The following is a 15,808-nucleotide window of genomic DNA, read 5'->3' on the forward strand; positions in this document are numbered from 1 at the left end:
AATCATACCAATCATGTATAGAAGAACTTATAATCCATTTACTTTTTCTTGTACGCAACAAACTCACAAGTAAAATCTTAACAATACCTTAACAAAGAAAATAGATACTAATGTGTTTTAAGAACCTAAAATTGGAGGTTAAAATTTGGGCAAAAAATACTAACCCCAATTTAACAGGAAATCATATATTTCTGAGAAACATTTCAACAACTCCCTCTAAAATTTAAAATAAAATGATTTTGAGCATTTTAAAATTACACAAATATTCGTACTTTTGACCTTTTTCTTTATTTAATAAAAGATACCAGCCTAATAAGTGTTTTATAAACTTAATTTCAAGAGGGCTATAAATTTTTTAATTTTTTTCAAAAGAAAAGTACACATCTTTTATTCATTTTAAAATAAAATATTAATTTTATTTAGTTTCATCTACATTTACACAAATTAATTAAAATTTTAAACAAATAATCCAAGCTATTTTGAGCTACTCATTAGCTTAAAGGAGTATTACTCTCACTAGTTGGGGGGGCAATGAACTTCCTACTCACTTCTCATTTTTACTGATATACTTAAAAAATAAACTTTTGTAATTTTATACACCTAACAAACAAAAATCTCTCTAAAAACAGTCTCCCATTCTTTAATGCTTATTAATATTTTATATTACGTTATAAATATTTAAACATGTAAAAAACAAACACTAGCAAGGAAACACCGAAAGGAAAAGAAAATAAAAGGGGAAAAAGTGTTCTCACCCTTTTTGTCCCTAGATTTTTATGTTATTCTTATAATTTCACCTGGCTCTCCAATTCTCTCCCACCAAAGAGAAGGTTAGGGTAAAGTCACATGAGTTCAAATAAATTCACCTTCAAAAGAAAAAAGCGCTTCATTCTCTTAAATGCCATTTAAGATCGGACCAAGCCCCCATCTGCTTCTCTTAAGTGATGGAACTGAACCCCAAGTACATTTTGCAGCCGTCGCAGAAACAGTCCAAGGCCAGATTGACGGCATACCAAGCCCAGAAAAGCGCAATGGGGGAGTTTTGTGCACACATGCATACAAACCAGAAAAGAACGAGTACTGAAATATCATGGATCACAAGGAGGGTACAAATTTAAACCTTCAGTTAATGTTCCTATGCTTTGCTCTCTAGCTCAGGCCTCAGGCTGCGGGCATAGTGAACTAGCATCTAATGGTTATGCTCAAAAAGCTCTAGCTCAGGGAGCTGCCCTTATATGCTTATCCAACTTTCTTCGAGACGGCAATAACATTGAAATTGATCGAGCCAGGGTTTTTCTGGATCACCCCCTGTATAACTTTAGCTGCATCCTGTCATAAGAAATTTTTCAAAAATAATTAGGTTACCAGGTAGACAAAACTGAAACCATACATATGTTTAATCCCCACGGGCCAAGGCCGCATAGAAAAACATCATGCTAGATGAAGGGGGATTGCATCACAGGTCAAAATACATCAGGTTGAATTGAATGTAACCCCTTCCCCTCAGGTATGCCACAACACAAACCACACAAGCCCTACCCAAACACTGGGTCCAATGAGACATTTACATGTAGGAGCATATTATGTAATAAATGTTAACACTGCATTTTGGAACATTAACTTCAGACCTTGGATTTGAATTTGGTTGGATTTGGACAAATTTCAGTATCATTTTATATTATATCTTACCCAAATCCAAGGTCTCTTCAAACAGAGGGTAAGTAAATAAAATTGGGTTGCAGAGTCCATTCTAAACTCAACCCTAAAAATAAGTAGCACCAGAACCACCTAACCGATGCATTAGGCTTGGGTTGCGCCATGCAAAACCCACTGGTCACAACCCTGAAGAGAAGTAGCTCATGTTACTATCTTTAAGTGGTAGAGATAGTGCAGAATGATGTCAGATTTTAGGTGGGTTTTATGAATTTGTTTTGAGATTTGAAGCAGGAAAGAATGCTCCACTTCCACTCACCAATCTATTAGCAGACGTTCTCAGTTCATCTCTGTCAGGCGTGTCATGTTTGGTTTACACACCAACAGTTTTTTTATAATTAAATTGTTTATTTACCCAAAGAAACACAATTTTTACTACCCCATTGTTGTAGAAAAACTTACTTGCAACAAACTGCTAGGTGAGGATGCCCCATGAGAGATTGGCCCCAAGTTTCTTCCATCAAGTTCATAAAGGACTCCTGCAAAACACACGTTACAGAACTTAATAAGCAGCCATTTTTATAAATTTTAGAAGCAATACCAATCAGTAAGTACAACAGATTATTTTTTTGGCAATTTGTGAAAAGAGAGAAGGCAGAGGAAGGAGTAAGTGATTACCATCCACACATGTGAAGCAGATAAAATTACCGTGTGCATCAGGAGAAGCCTGTCAAGAGAGATTTGTGAGACTGCAGAAGAAGTTTTTGGAACCAAGCAGAAAGACTGCACCTATTGACACTTTTATCCAAATTGAAAAGAAAATTAGAATTTATGGGAACTTCTATGCAACTCAGTGCAGGTCTCAATTGAGAGCCCTTAAACCAATTTTTAAATAACATTGCATTAACTGTCTAAGTAGGGTACTCATTCCCAGAGGTTGAGATTTTTCAACCTCTATATGAGTGGATAACCACAGTTTCTCAAAATGAGTACATTTTTAGCCTAGGAAACAAGCTAGCACAAAATAACCCAAAAAAAAAAAAAAAACGACAACAACAACAACAAACTGCATCTAATCTAAGCATAAACGTATATAAGATTGAAAACTGAGCCAAACTTGCATTGAAAAGAATAGAAACTAAAAGCAACCATATTGGAACTAAATCTCAGATTCCCAATAGATCAAGAATAACACTGGTACTGATAAATAGAATTAATTCCTCCTCTATACACTTGGATTCCAGTGCCCATGAATACAAAAGCTTCCATCTAAGTGACCTGGCACCTTAAGACTACTTATCCAAGAACCAAATTATAATAATTCACTCACAATTAAATTAGTAAAATTCAAACTTACCTCTGTCTCACCTGCAATAGCTGCAACAGAATGAGCGACTTCCATTTCTATGTCCTTCTCAAGAAATGCCGCACGCTGCAAAATGTTGAATAGAAAATATTAAGTACATAAAACTAAGAAAAAGAACAATATTTAAATCTATTATCAACCATAAAAAAAGAAAAGAAAACAATAATAATAGCGATAATCATCACCATCATCATTATAGTAGTAGTAATAGTAGTGGTGGTGGTGGTGGTGGTGATAGCAATAATAATAATCATAATAATAAATGCAACCTCCAATGGAGTCATCTTCTCTGTGGATTTGAAGAACCTGTCGAAGAATGAGCCTTCACCTGGAAACAGGAAGTCACATAAATCAATTTTTTTGTTCAAAAAATAAAAGGTGCCACAGAATTCAAAACATGGGCCTAAATCATTCTGCTTTAAGGACATTGGAAATATTAATATTTGCAGGCAAGAAGTAACAAAAAATATTTTGTGCTTTTTCCAGGATTTCCTTGCATAAAGTCCAACAAAAGGCACGCCAGCTAGCTTTTTACATGCTATTTTTTGTTTTTCACTCATTATTTCTTATAATTTTTCGTTCAAAGAAAGGTTCTTGTGTACTCTTGTAGCATTCAGGGGGTCTTGGTATAACTCATGAAAATGATTCGTGCCTTTCGTGACACAGAAATAAATTTTCATTTTGCAACTCAATTAAAAAAGAAATTTATTAGACTAGTTAGGTAGGACAGGAAGCTAGCCATTGTATGGATCAATTTGACCCAATTTGGAGGCCAATTCTGAAGAATAGGGTCAAGGGCTTGCTGTGTCCCAAACCGAAATGTGTTGGGTTTAATTAATTAATAGCCTTATTGTAGTTCGTAAATATGTATGTTTTAGAAGTGAGTTTATGAATTTATTAATTTTAGTTAACCTGCATATATATTAGTAGGATGCAATCTCATAAGGAGTTTCGTAATGTGAAATTGAACTGGAATTTACATGGCATTTCACCCCATCTATCTTCTTCTTCCTTCTCTCTTCTCTCTCGTTCCATCCCTCCTTGGCACCACATCATGTCTCAAGGCACCATCATTCTACCTTCACTTCTTCCACTTAGATGATCCTCATCCATTACTCTGTCTAATTTCTGTCCTTACTTCCTCTAGCCTTCAAAAACTAGGGAACCTCCCCACTCTTCTAAACCAAAAGCCAAGAAGTCTTCTTCCCCTGGAAGATACACGTGTTCCTTTCCATCCAAATACCCACAACACAGCATACAACACACATCTCCAAAGAGCTGATCTGGCTTTGCACTGTCCAAATCCTGAAAAAGAAATTGATAAAATTTCCTCCAACAACTCTAGACAAACTCAACTCCACCCAATAAACACCATTTCTTCTCTTTAAATGGTAGTTGACCCTCATTAAATTTTTGTTTTTTTCCGCTTCTCAAAGGACTCAACTTGATCCAATGACCCCACTCTCAAAACACAACCCAAACCTTCATCTTAATATCCATTTAAGACCAGCCCAAAAAAAGGAAATCCAGCCCTTTTCATCCAAAGGCTGAAGTGCAATATAACCCAGCTTAATTCCTTTTTAACACCCATTCTTCCCAACCATGACTACTGTTGATTTGTCTATAAAGGTGCAATTTTTATTTGGTAGGTAGTTTCTACAAAGAATCAGACTAATGACATATAAATTATTTGAATTCTCAACAAAAGACTACAAGTGGTTCTCATCTTTCAGCGACTACAAGTGTAACAAGAGCATCCACCAACAAAAGGATCACCCTAAGATGATCATCTCATGGCTATTGAGAATGATTCAAATCAGATGGTTCTATTTCTCAATCTTTCTGACTTGAGCAGACAATTGTGAACATAGTTGTCAAGTCAAGATTCGTATCGTGAATTAAAATTCCAATTTCGAGAATGGGGAATCAAGAATCAAGATTCTCAGACCATAAGATTCGCCACAATTTCATGAGTACGCTTTCCCTGAACAACTCAGAAGGAAAAGATTCAAGAAATATTAATTAGAAAAAATGAATTTTGTGCTTTTTAAGGGAAGGAATCAAGAAAAAATAATAAAAAATTGAACTTTTGGTGTTTATCAACAATTTATTTTAAATAATATTTCATCCAGATTCTTTCTCAAATTAAAAAGAAGAAAATAATTAACCTGAAAACATGATAATAATTAAACAAAGTACTAAAGAAAAAACAACTTATGAATCTTTGTTGAAACATAAGTACCACCTTAGCCGATATGTGTTCTACCCCTCTTCTTCTCAACGGCATTGGCAAAGCACTATGCTCCTCCAAGAGTAAAGAATGGTTTTGCGAAGGCAACATAAGATTGGAAGTTCCATTTTCTCCTCTAATTTAGCACAAAACCGACGTAGACAATGAATGGAAGGTAATCGTGTAAAAAAAAACAATAAAAAAATGGGGTTTGAACTAGTCGGGTCTATTAGGATACCATGTCTAGAATCATGTAAATTGGCCGATTCAGATAAATCAGTTAAATTCATTAGATTCACAAGGTGAATCAATGGATTCGGAAATGATTCAGTTGTTTTAAGATTTGCTGGAAAGATTTGAATCAATTCGGTATAAAATTGATACAAATCATATGAATCGAATCACAAATCGTAAAATTCCAACAATAACTGAGAATACTTTGGAGACCATTACAAACACTATGAATAGGCTAACAACAGAAGTGGCAGGTACTGCACAACTGCTGTACTTCTCCATACTTCTGAATTCCATGAAGATTGTGGTACTCACCTATTCTCACATAACTTTTTACATTGATCATTCAATTTGAGACGACTAATAATGCAATTGATCGAGAACAGTTAATCAAACAATTGGACAAAGGTGTTCAAACTACTACTCCATTAAAAACTTAACTTCTAGGGTCCAACCAATAGTTGAGGGACTATTTGGTATCATTGTTGTTTTCCATTTTTTGTTTCCGTTTATTCACAGTGAAAAAACAGATTATAAAAATGCATTTGTTTCTATTATCATTTTTTTATTTCTGTTATCGGTTTTTTAGTTGTTTGTCAAAAAAAAACCTAAAAACGAGATTTTATGGTTTTCAATTGTTTTGACAATCTATTGCCAAAAATTTTAATATCCAAAAATAGTTTTTTTAGATTAAATTATTCATTTTATACACTTTCAAATTAAAATCAAAATTAAATGATCATATGAACTTAAATATAATTAAAATAAATATATATATAAATTTAAAAAAACAATAATAATTATGAAAGTAGAACAATTGAGTAAAATAATTATAATAAATTTTATTTTTATTATAATACTTTTTTAATGTGTATTATTTGTAATTTTATTATTTTAATCACATTTTTATAATATTTTGATTTAAAGATGAAAACAAGCATTTTTTTAATTAAGTTTTTAATTTACATTAATTTTATAAATGTTAACTAAACAAGTTGTTGGTTTCTAGTTTTTAGTTTATGTTTCTAGTTTTTTATTTTCGTTTCTGATTTTCGTTTCTCTAAATTTTGGCAGTGATGCCAAAAACCCGCTAAGTGTTTCAAATGCCACAACTTTGGGCATTAAGCTACAGAGTGTCCTAATCAAGTCATAGCAATTCCAAGAACCAAAAAAAAGGATAAAGAAACATGTACCATTAATGTTGTGAATCTTAGATAAAGATGAAAACGTGAGACAGAAAAAAATTTTGGTACTTCACTCTGTACTCACTTAACAAAAGATTGAAGAAAACGAAGAATGAAGGAGAACCAGCACTTTTTAGAGTCAGATGATCTGACAGAAACAACTTAACTCTTTGGTTATTGATCCAAACAGATACAAATGTAGTTTCTGAAGAAACTATAAAGAACGTGAATTAAAAGGCAGTGCACATCCCAATCCACAAGAGACAGCTTGGGCAAACAATGCCAACATGAATGTCCATGATTGGTGCTTTCTTACATTCAAGACTGGTTCGATTTTCAAGACACTGCAACGATACTTTCTCTCTCAAGATCTACCACCTTCTTTTAGGGAATCCATTGTTGTTTACTAGGAGGATGCATATGAAAATTTCTACACCTTCTCCGCTGACAAGAGGAGGTATAAGTTGATGCCATCTTGATATCTTCCACTAACTAGCTAAAATGCACAACTAGTCCCTTATGCAAGGAGATACTTCCTCTAATGGTGATGGTCTTAGGCCTCTCGATCAGGCTGAGTTTGGATAAGCTTTGTTCAAACTCTGTCCAAATAACAATTGCTCAGACTCAAGCTCAAACCATTTTTTTCGAACGAGTTCAACCTGAATTCAGCCAACTCACATTTTAGAATATAATGGACTTATAATCAAGTAAAATCTTTCTCAAGCTCAATTTAAAAGTACTTTTAGATATAATAAGAAAAGAATGCAGTATATCAAAATTTTGAATTAAGATGTTAAGTAGATTATGATTGTAATGTTTTATTTACTTTAAAACAATATATATTATATATGTATATAAAACATATGACAAGTAAAATTAATTTAGGTTAAACTAAGCAAGCTCAAGCTCACCTACTCAAATTCAGTATCAGATTTTTGTCTGAGATCACAAATTATCAATTCAAGCCTAACACAAGTGACATTAATGCTGATGCAGAAGTCCCAGGTGAGATGTTGAACAAAAAGAATTGTCTAGCAGTTCACCAGCACTTCCTTCCACAAGATTGAAGCAAATGAAGATAGGAGAAGCCGCATTTTTTAGACTTGAATGATTGTCACAAGAAACTTTACAGTTCAGTTATTGATCCTTATAGTTGTATAAAAGTAGTTTTTGAAGAAGTTAAGAAGTTAAATTTTAAGACCAAATCACATCATGATCCATGCAAGATTACTGAGGTGAATGATACCAATTTGAAGGTCCGTGGTCAATGCTTGCTTAACTGGTTCAATTATGGAGATAGTGTAGCATCACATTCTTCCTCTCAGATCTATCACATTCTTTTAGGGGTGTCCAAGATTCTTGGATGGAGGGCTAATAATAATGCATATGAAGAAGTGCAACTGTACAAGCCGCATTTTTTAGACTTGCATGATTGTCACAAGAAACTTTACAGTTCAGTTATTGATCCTAATAGTTGTATAAAAGTAGTTTTTGAAGAAGTTAAGAAGAAGTTAAATTTTAAGACCAAATCACATCATGATCCATGCAAGATTACTGAGGTGAATAATACCAATTTGAAGGTCCGTGGTCAATGCTTGCTTAACTGGTTCAATTATGGAGATAGTGTAGCATCACATTCTTAATCTCAGATCTATCACATTCTTTTATGGGTGTCCAAGATTCTTGGATGGAGGGCTAATAATGATGCATATGAAGAAGTGCAACTGTACAAGTTGACGCCAACTCATTTTCTCACTCACCAAGCTAAATGGCAGCACTGGTTCCTTCTATTGGACAATTCCTCTTATGGTGATGACCCCATGACCCAGGTGTTTTACCAACTTGACAGAGTAGAGTTGTTCTCAGTAGAGTAGGGAACCAGCCACTGGATGAGTCCATTTGACCCAATTGAAGGGTGACTCCAAAGAATAGGGTGAAGGGCTTGTTGGTTCTTCAACCCAAAAATGTTAGGTTTATTTAATTAGTAGGGTTCATAATTCTCCCACATAGAATTTCACGATTGCCAATGCTTCGAAATTTGCTACAGTGTGCATATCACCTTCTAATAGTTGACGTAGCTAAAGAAAAGAAATTTTGAAATGCATAAAAATAAGAAAGCCAATAAGGATATCAGCTGATGCTTGAAGCACTTGTGCCATGATAAAGAGGACAAATTCTTCATTTGAACCCTCCTCAACTTACTCATAGTAGCATTTTTAACTCGGTGCTTCATGCTTTTGCTTCCTCAACTTTTTTCTCATTTTAATTAATAATGACAATGCCACCAGTAACTTTACAATCAAGACTATCAACAACCTACCGGTAAAGAGATGAATAAGCACCAAGACTACACAAGCATCCATGAAAAAGGCAACACTCAGAAGGCCTCACACTCCCACTCGCTATCAAAACACAGAACCAAACGTAAAAATTTTATAATAAATTTCATGCATATATTTACAACAAGACTATCAACAACCTAAGTGAATAAAGATAAATAATCACCAAGACTATATTACTATAAGCATCCGTGAAAAATAATATGAGGTAAAACTTACGAAGCTTAATCTTAGAAGTGACATTCCCGACAGCATGAAGAAGCCCAATTGTTCCACAAGCATTTCCCACAGTTTGTATCATGAAATAAACTCTACTGCTTGGATCCTACAGGAAATAGCATCAATATGTCCAGATATAAATGCACAATGGATGAAGGAGGAATTTTTAATACATGGAGGACTAGTTTATTATTAAAAACAAATAAATAACTCAGAGGCAAGAAGTAAATCTTTATCAAAAAATTTTAAAAAAAATAAAATTCATATAATGCCTTGTGCCCTGTCATTTGAGTGTCTAATACAAAAATAATAATAAAAGATGATTTTATTTAATAAATTTATTTTTTTCATATTTCTTTTGATAAGCAACTATTGTTGAATTTATCTTACACTATTTTGTTCAAGCTTATATGGGGCATTGGCTCATCTAAAGCAAGGGAGGAACCTATGTTACTGAGAATGTGGACTGTCCACTCTGTGGGATGGGAACAAGATTGTGGTACAGAACAAGGTCTAAAATGTGGAATGTTTGGCGTGTAATTAATTAGATATATTAATTAAAAAAATGTAATGCCACTCGTATATTTTAAAGAGGATGTTGAGCTGTTCCTGAATATAGAAGAGAGTTTCGGTTGTGGAATAGATTAATAATGATAGAAATAGAATTAAATTGTGATGATTCCCCAACTTTACCCAATAAAAAGCTATGATATGTGAAAAATATTAAACTAAAGCCCTGGATCATTAGGTTTAGTGTTCCGGAATGAAAATGTATCACATTTTGGAACATTTGTACCAATACATGGTTCGTTAGGGTGTTAGCATTTTCGGTAACTATCAGTTGAAAGGTATCATAATTACAGTCCCTACTCCATTTTTGTTGTTTGGTTGTCTAAAATGCAGGTGGAGTGGTGGAGTTGTTATTCCATCAGAATTATCAATCCCCCAATTGAAGGAATGGTCATTCCTGCTCTTTAAGGGGTGGAATAATGATTCCATTCCATTGGAACTGGCAAAATATATTTTTTCTGCCAAAACACCTCTAGGTACCAAACTCTACATGTCTCACTTAATACTAAATAAAGTAACAATAAAAATAACATCTAATATTCGTTTAATAAATAAATTAAATAAATATGATAATTTCTAATGAAATAATATTTATATAGTACATCAAGTCTCTTTTTAAATAATATTAAAATATTATAAAAATAAAAAATTCAAACAAATAGTAATATTTAACATAATAAGAAAATTCAGAGAAATATTACAGCAGCATAATATTTTATATTCAATATCTATCAGCATTTTAATATCTAATTACATAAGAATAATAAAGTAACAAAATGAATGAGATAAAATACATTATAATAATAATAGAATTAAATATGGAAATAATATTTAATATCTAATAGTTAGGGGAATATTTAATTAAATATATAATCAAATATTATTAAATAGTAAATACGATATTTAGAAATGTTTAATAAAAAATTTAGTACTTTGGACATATAAAATGCAATATTTAAATTTTTTACTGAATATAGAATATATTTATATTATTATATAAAATAATTGAAGGATATATAATAATTTATCCTCCTACAATATCAATTCTTATATTATTAAATAATATATTATTTTTATGAAATATTAAAAAAAAAATACTATATTAAATATTTTACATACAAATTTATTCAGTAATAATGTTGTTAAATAATAACTGTTGTAATTATTTATATTTTATACTATGGAATTCATTACGATATAATAAATCTATTTGTAATGTAATAATAGTAATATAGTAATATAGTAATATAGTAATATAGATACATCAAAGATATATTTCATTTAATCATGTAAATTGGTGGAAAAGGATTCAAGCACCCGACCCCAAGTGGACTTAAGGCTCAGTTTTTTTTTTTTTGTTGTTGAATTTTTTTTTTTTTTATTTCATAATAAATTTAATTTAGAAAAAATTATTGCTTAAAAATATACATAAATATAACATTTAATATATTGTTAAATAAATAAGCCTATTTTTTTATTACTTAAGTAATAATATTGCATATAGTATTTTCTTATGAATACGTCTGTTTATTTATTATATGTTATTTCATTGTTCAATAGATTTTCTTATTAACTATTTAAATTGTCATATTTTAAGTTTTAAATTTCAACCCAAAGATATATCAATAATTTAACATAAATTTGATTGCATCCCCATAGTTTCATGACACAACAAAAATTGGAATGAAATTGAACATAGTGTTATAGACTAAAACCAAACACTTGAATTGTTTTGTTCACTGAATTTCATTCCTACCTTCATTCCATTTTGATCTCATTCATGCCTCAATTCCACTCAAAAAAACAAGCATCAAGTTAATCTCTAGCACAAATCAACATCTTCCCTGTGCTCCTTATTTTACACACTCTTACGCCCAACTGCAGATTCGAATGCCCCACCCAGCATCCACAAAATCTTTAAAAACCCTTGACACAAGTTATATAAATCCAGAATTCTGCTCAATGTAAATTACTAAATTACTAAGATATTAAGTACCAGGTTTCAGCTGTGCATGAGGTAGTGCCTTAAATTTCTTGATACATGGAATTGTGGTTATGAATTGTAATAAGGAAACACATGTGAACACCAAATGAAGTGTTACCAAAAAGAATAAAACATGAATACAACCATCAGTGAAAATTTAAAAACAGAAAAAAATACTGCAACTATTTATTTGAAATCAATTATCATGCACATCAAGGTTGAAGAAATGAACATATCAAAAGAAGTAAAACTGTTGAAGTTGATGCGTCCCAGTTATGCCGTTAACCAGCAAGAACTTGTGTTGAAACAGGTTAAAACTCTTATTTAAAAAAAAATAAAATATTAAAAAAAGGAGTGGAAGTAAATGGTAAGATATACAGTCTTAAGGGTATCAATATACTAGCTTCTAGAGACGCTAACCTCTCGTAAGGTTTGGCAAAAAGACGCCGGCCTCTCTTGAGATTTCAAAAATTCAGCAAACCTCACTTGAGGTTTGACAAAAAGATGTGGGTCTCCCTTGGGGCTTCCCTTGATATTTGGCAAAAAAGATGTGGACCTCAAAGTTTCCAAAATCCCATAGACTTCCCTTGGTTTCGCGATAGACGTAGAATTGCCCTAATATCAGGCAAAAATTCAGGCAACGGAAGGTGCATAAGTATCCTAAATAAACCAATCGTCAAGTAAGGTTCATAGGATTTCAAAAACCTTAGGGGAAGCCCGTGTATTTTTGTCAAACTTCAAGGGAAGTCGGTGGAATTTTGAAACCTCAAGGAATACATTGTTTGGCCAAAATTCAAGGGAGGTCAATGTCTTCTGCCCAATATTCTAAGAATTCTAAAAACCCAATATGACTATGAGGGGGAAATTGTAATTGCAATATTGATCTCGACTCTTATAAACCTTGTTCAAGTATCAGTCGAAGTGAAAGACATCTCCAAGTCCCAATAAAATAGCATTGCTTTCATGAACTCATTACCCATAAAAAAATATGGTTAAAAGAAAAAAAGGAGGGAAAAATGACCAAGTATGCTCAGAGAGAGAGAAAGGCATCAATATAGAAACACATGTCAGTCTAATAAAAAAATGGGAAACACATAAAACATGATGTAATTAACATATGCATCAGATCAATCAACTCTCATCATTCAGACAAATCTTGGAAGCAAACGCAGCTTCAATAGTACAATGATGCACGTCTAGTGAATGAACAAAATTTCATTACGCTTACCTTCTTAACATTGTCCGCCAATAGTCTCTCCTTTTCCGTCTGAAAACAATCAAAATTCCATTCAGATATGCCAATCAAAAACACATTCTATTAATCACATGAAGCAAGAAGCACAGCGACCTATATTCACTGCTAGAAAAGAGGGAAAAAGATAGAATTTCAAACGGCACACCTCAGGGGTTAAGGGGTAAAGAAATAGGACAGCAAGCACGGGCTTTGGGACCATCTCTAAGATTTCTTCATCTAATCCATAAACATCATAGCACTCCACCTCATCCTCGGTAAGACCTAGGCCCCAAAGGTACTGCACTACGTCATAGTTGAAAATAGATTCAAATTGCTTTCCCGCATAGACACCAAAGTTTTTTCTTAAAAATAAAACAGTAAAAAGGAAACTGGTAAGACTCCTGTAATATCCAAACCATTTACTTATAAGGCTCATGTGTTCTCAAAATATCATGCAAAATTTTCCACGATCATATATTTGGATGCTAAAATCGTTAGATTAAACTACTTTTAGAACGCTCAATCAACTAATTAAAATAGGCATGGCATGATATTATTGGGAACCTAGCAGCTACAAAGTGGGAACCGCAAAAAAGACCAAATAACTAGAATTTAAAGAGAAACCATTTATTTCACTGAAAACGTTTCCACATGAATTTTTCTGAAGGGAGAACTTAATTTCAGGCATAAAACTGGATGGATCAAAGAAAAATCTTCTTCATGGGCAATTGGACCTGGCAACTAGTTTCTGCAAAACCGAACAACTCCAAACAGTGAAATCAGTTCAATCCATAACGTCACATATTTCTCAACAAATCGAGCATGGAAGAAACAGTGAGCAACCTTACACACCAAAACTCAAGAAAATCCAAACATCCGCTGCTTCATCAACAAAACCGAGAAAATGTATATTAAAATGAAATAAAATCCACACATATTACTTACATATTGCTCTGGCCTCCAAAAAAAATAAAACTGAAGAAAAAAAAATGAAAAATGATGCTTTGTTGTATTCTTTGGGTCCAAATAACTAGAAATCTACAATTCAAGATGATCAGATTTCCGTCATCTTCCTGCAGCCAGGCGAAAACGAGAGAGAGAGAGAGAGAGAAAGAGAGACCTGATTCATGACATTCGGGTTAGCTTCGAGAGGAAGCCATCTCTTTGCAGACGAGCTTTCGTCCATGGCTTTCTTCGCTTATCCTTTCGACGGAAGCGTTCCCTCTTCGCTTTACATGTACGTTTTGCCGTTTTGGGAACACAAAATAATTTTTTAAGGAGATGTCTACCTTATCATGTGTTACGGTCCGACTATTTTCATACCCTTGTGAAGGGCCGTGTGTCACGATCCGTCTCTTTTCACACTGTTGTGAAGGGCCGTGTGATACTAACTAAAGCACTCTTACTTAACTAGTTAGCCTATCGTTTATCAACATTCATCCACAAAGCACTTTCATTAACATTCATTCAGATAGAAGCGGAAATAATAATTAATTCATGAAAGCCGTGTCAACCAAGCAGTAAACATTGAAACAAACGTAATTCATTAACAAATCCTCTGTTGACGTGTTGTACTTAGCGAGGGAAGCAAGTAAGCTAAGCACGTTGACAATTACTAGTGAGTTTTACAATGACTGATGAACACTCACCCTCCCCTAAAGAGGTTTTTATGTAATTATCATTCGGACACTAGGAAACATCAAAGTGACCGAGGAGTCATTGCCTTATTTGGCTTACAAAGACTCTACTAGCAGAAATTAACCCTACACTAGTATTTACATGATGGAAACCCATCCTAAGCACACGAGATAAGCGGTCACAAGCAAGCATAATGCCCTGAACAAGCTTAGCTCATGACATTCTCCCCCACTTATGCGGTCGACGTCCTCGTAGACTTTTGGCGGTAGGTACACTTTAAATTTGTCCACGAACGATTAAATATCTTCCGCAGAAATCCAACTGATTTCTTTGTCATCAAGGCATTTCCACTCCACTAGAAACTTCTACCGCTTCTTCCTTGAGTATATGAACTTTCTGTCTGCAAGGATCTCTTCAACATCATGTCTGTCAGGTTGCACTGTCTTCAACTCTGCGCTGTTTGACTAGCTTCTGCTCAAGTTGTTGGTGTTGGCGTTGAATGGCTTGAGGCATCTGACATGAAACTGCGGTATTCTCCCCTTATTTGCCCACTTCTTCATCTGCTTAGAAGATTTCTCTAGATAGGCTTGGGCAAACTCTGCATTCAGTCTCCATTCTCTGGTGAAGATGCACACCTTAGGACTCTTTCGTCTGTACGGCTCGCCCACTGTGTGAGGTAACAGCGGCAGCTGGTCTGTAACAAGCTCGATAGGGCTCTTGTTGGTAGTTAAGCGCCTTTGGGCGTTGCCACAAAACGGAGCCACATCAAGTAGTTGTACGCCATTCTTCTGGTTGTCGTTGACATAATGGCACAAATACTCATCTAGTAGCTCTTTGAATCTCTTCATCTGTCCGTCTGTCTATCGATGATAACTCAAAGAGATGTCAAGGTGTGACCTGAATATCCTGAAAAACTCTGTTAAGAAGTTGTCAGTGAACATTAAATCTTGGTCACAAATAATAACTTGGGGAACACCCCAATATCTCACAATAGTCACAAGGAACAATTGTGTCGTTCCCTCTGCCGAACAGTACTTTGGTGCGGCCATGAAAGTATCATACTTCTTCCTCTCCCCCTTGTCTGGTTGGCAAGTGAGACAAGTTTTGATATAATCAACCACATCATCCCGCGTGTGCAGCCAATAATACCTCCCCAA

The 15,808-nt window shown here is 33.8% G+C and overlaps 1 protein-coding gene across 3 annotated transcripts; it reads right to left on the reverse strand.

Moving 5' to 3' along the window:
• Window positions 1-861: 861 nt before the first annotated feature.
• LOC131163737 (ubiquitin carboxyl-terminal hydrolase 3-like) lies at window positions 862-14,305 on the reverse strand. Of its 3 annotated transcripts, XM_058120440.1 has the most exons (9): window positions 14,134-14,305; window positions 13,180-13,311; window positions 13,008-13,046; window positions 9,226-9,331; window positions 3,289-3,347; window positions 3,011-3,085; window positions 2,332-2,380; window positions 2,116-2,192; window positions 862-1,329 (listed from the first exon to the last, which is right to left on the reverse strand). In XM_058120440.1, the coding sequence occupies exons 1-9, from the start codon at window positions 14,197-14,199 to the stop codon at window positions 1,240-1,242; spliced, it is 693 nt and encodes a 230-aa protein (XP_057976423.1). In that variant the 5' UTR covers window positions 14,200-14,305; the 3' UTR covers window positions 862-1,239. The 3 variants fall into 3 exon arrangements, with proteins under 3 accessions (XP_057976423.1, XP_057976424.1, XP_057976425.1); XM_058120441.1 differs by lacking the exon at window positions 2,332-2,380 and having other exon boundaries at window positions 2,116-2,214; window positions 2,984-3,085; window positions 14,134-14,288; XM_058120442.1 differs by lacking the exon at window positions 13,180-13,311 and having other exon boundaries at window positions 14,134-14,281.
• Between the last annotated feature and the right edge of the window lie 1,503 nt (window positions 14,306-15,808).

The sequence above is a fragment of the Malania oleifera genome, chromosome 9 (assembly GCF_029873635.1).
Source record: "Malania oleifera isolate guangnan ecotype guangnan chromosome 9, ASM2987363v1, whole genome shotgun sequence".
Classification (NCBI taxonomy): domain Eukaryota; kingdom Viridiplantae; phylum Streptophyta; class Magnoliopsida; order Santalales; family Ximeniaceae; genus Malania; species Malania oleifera.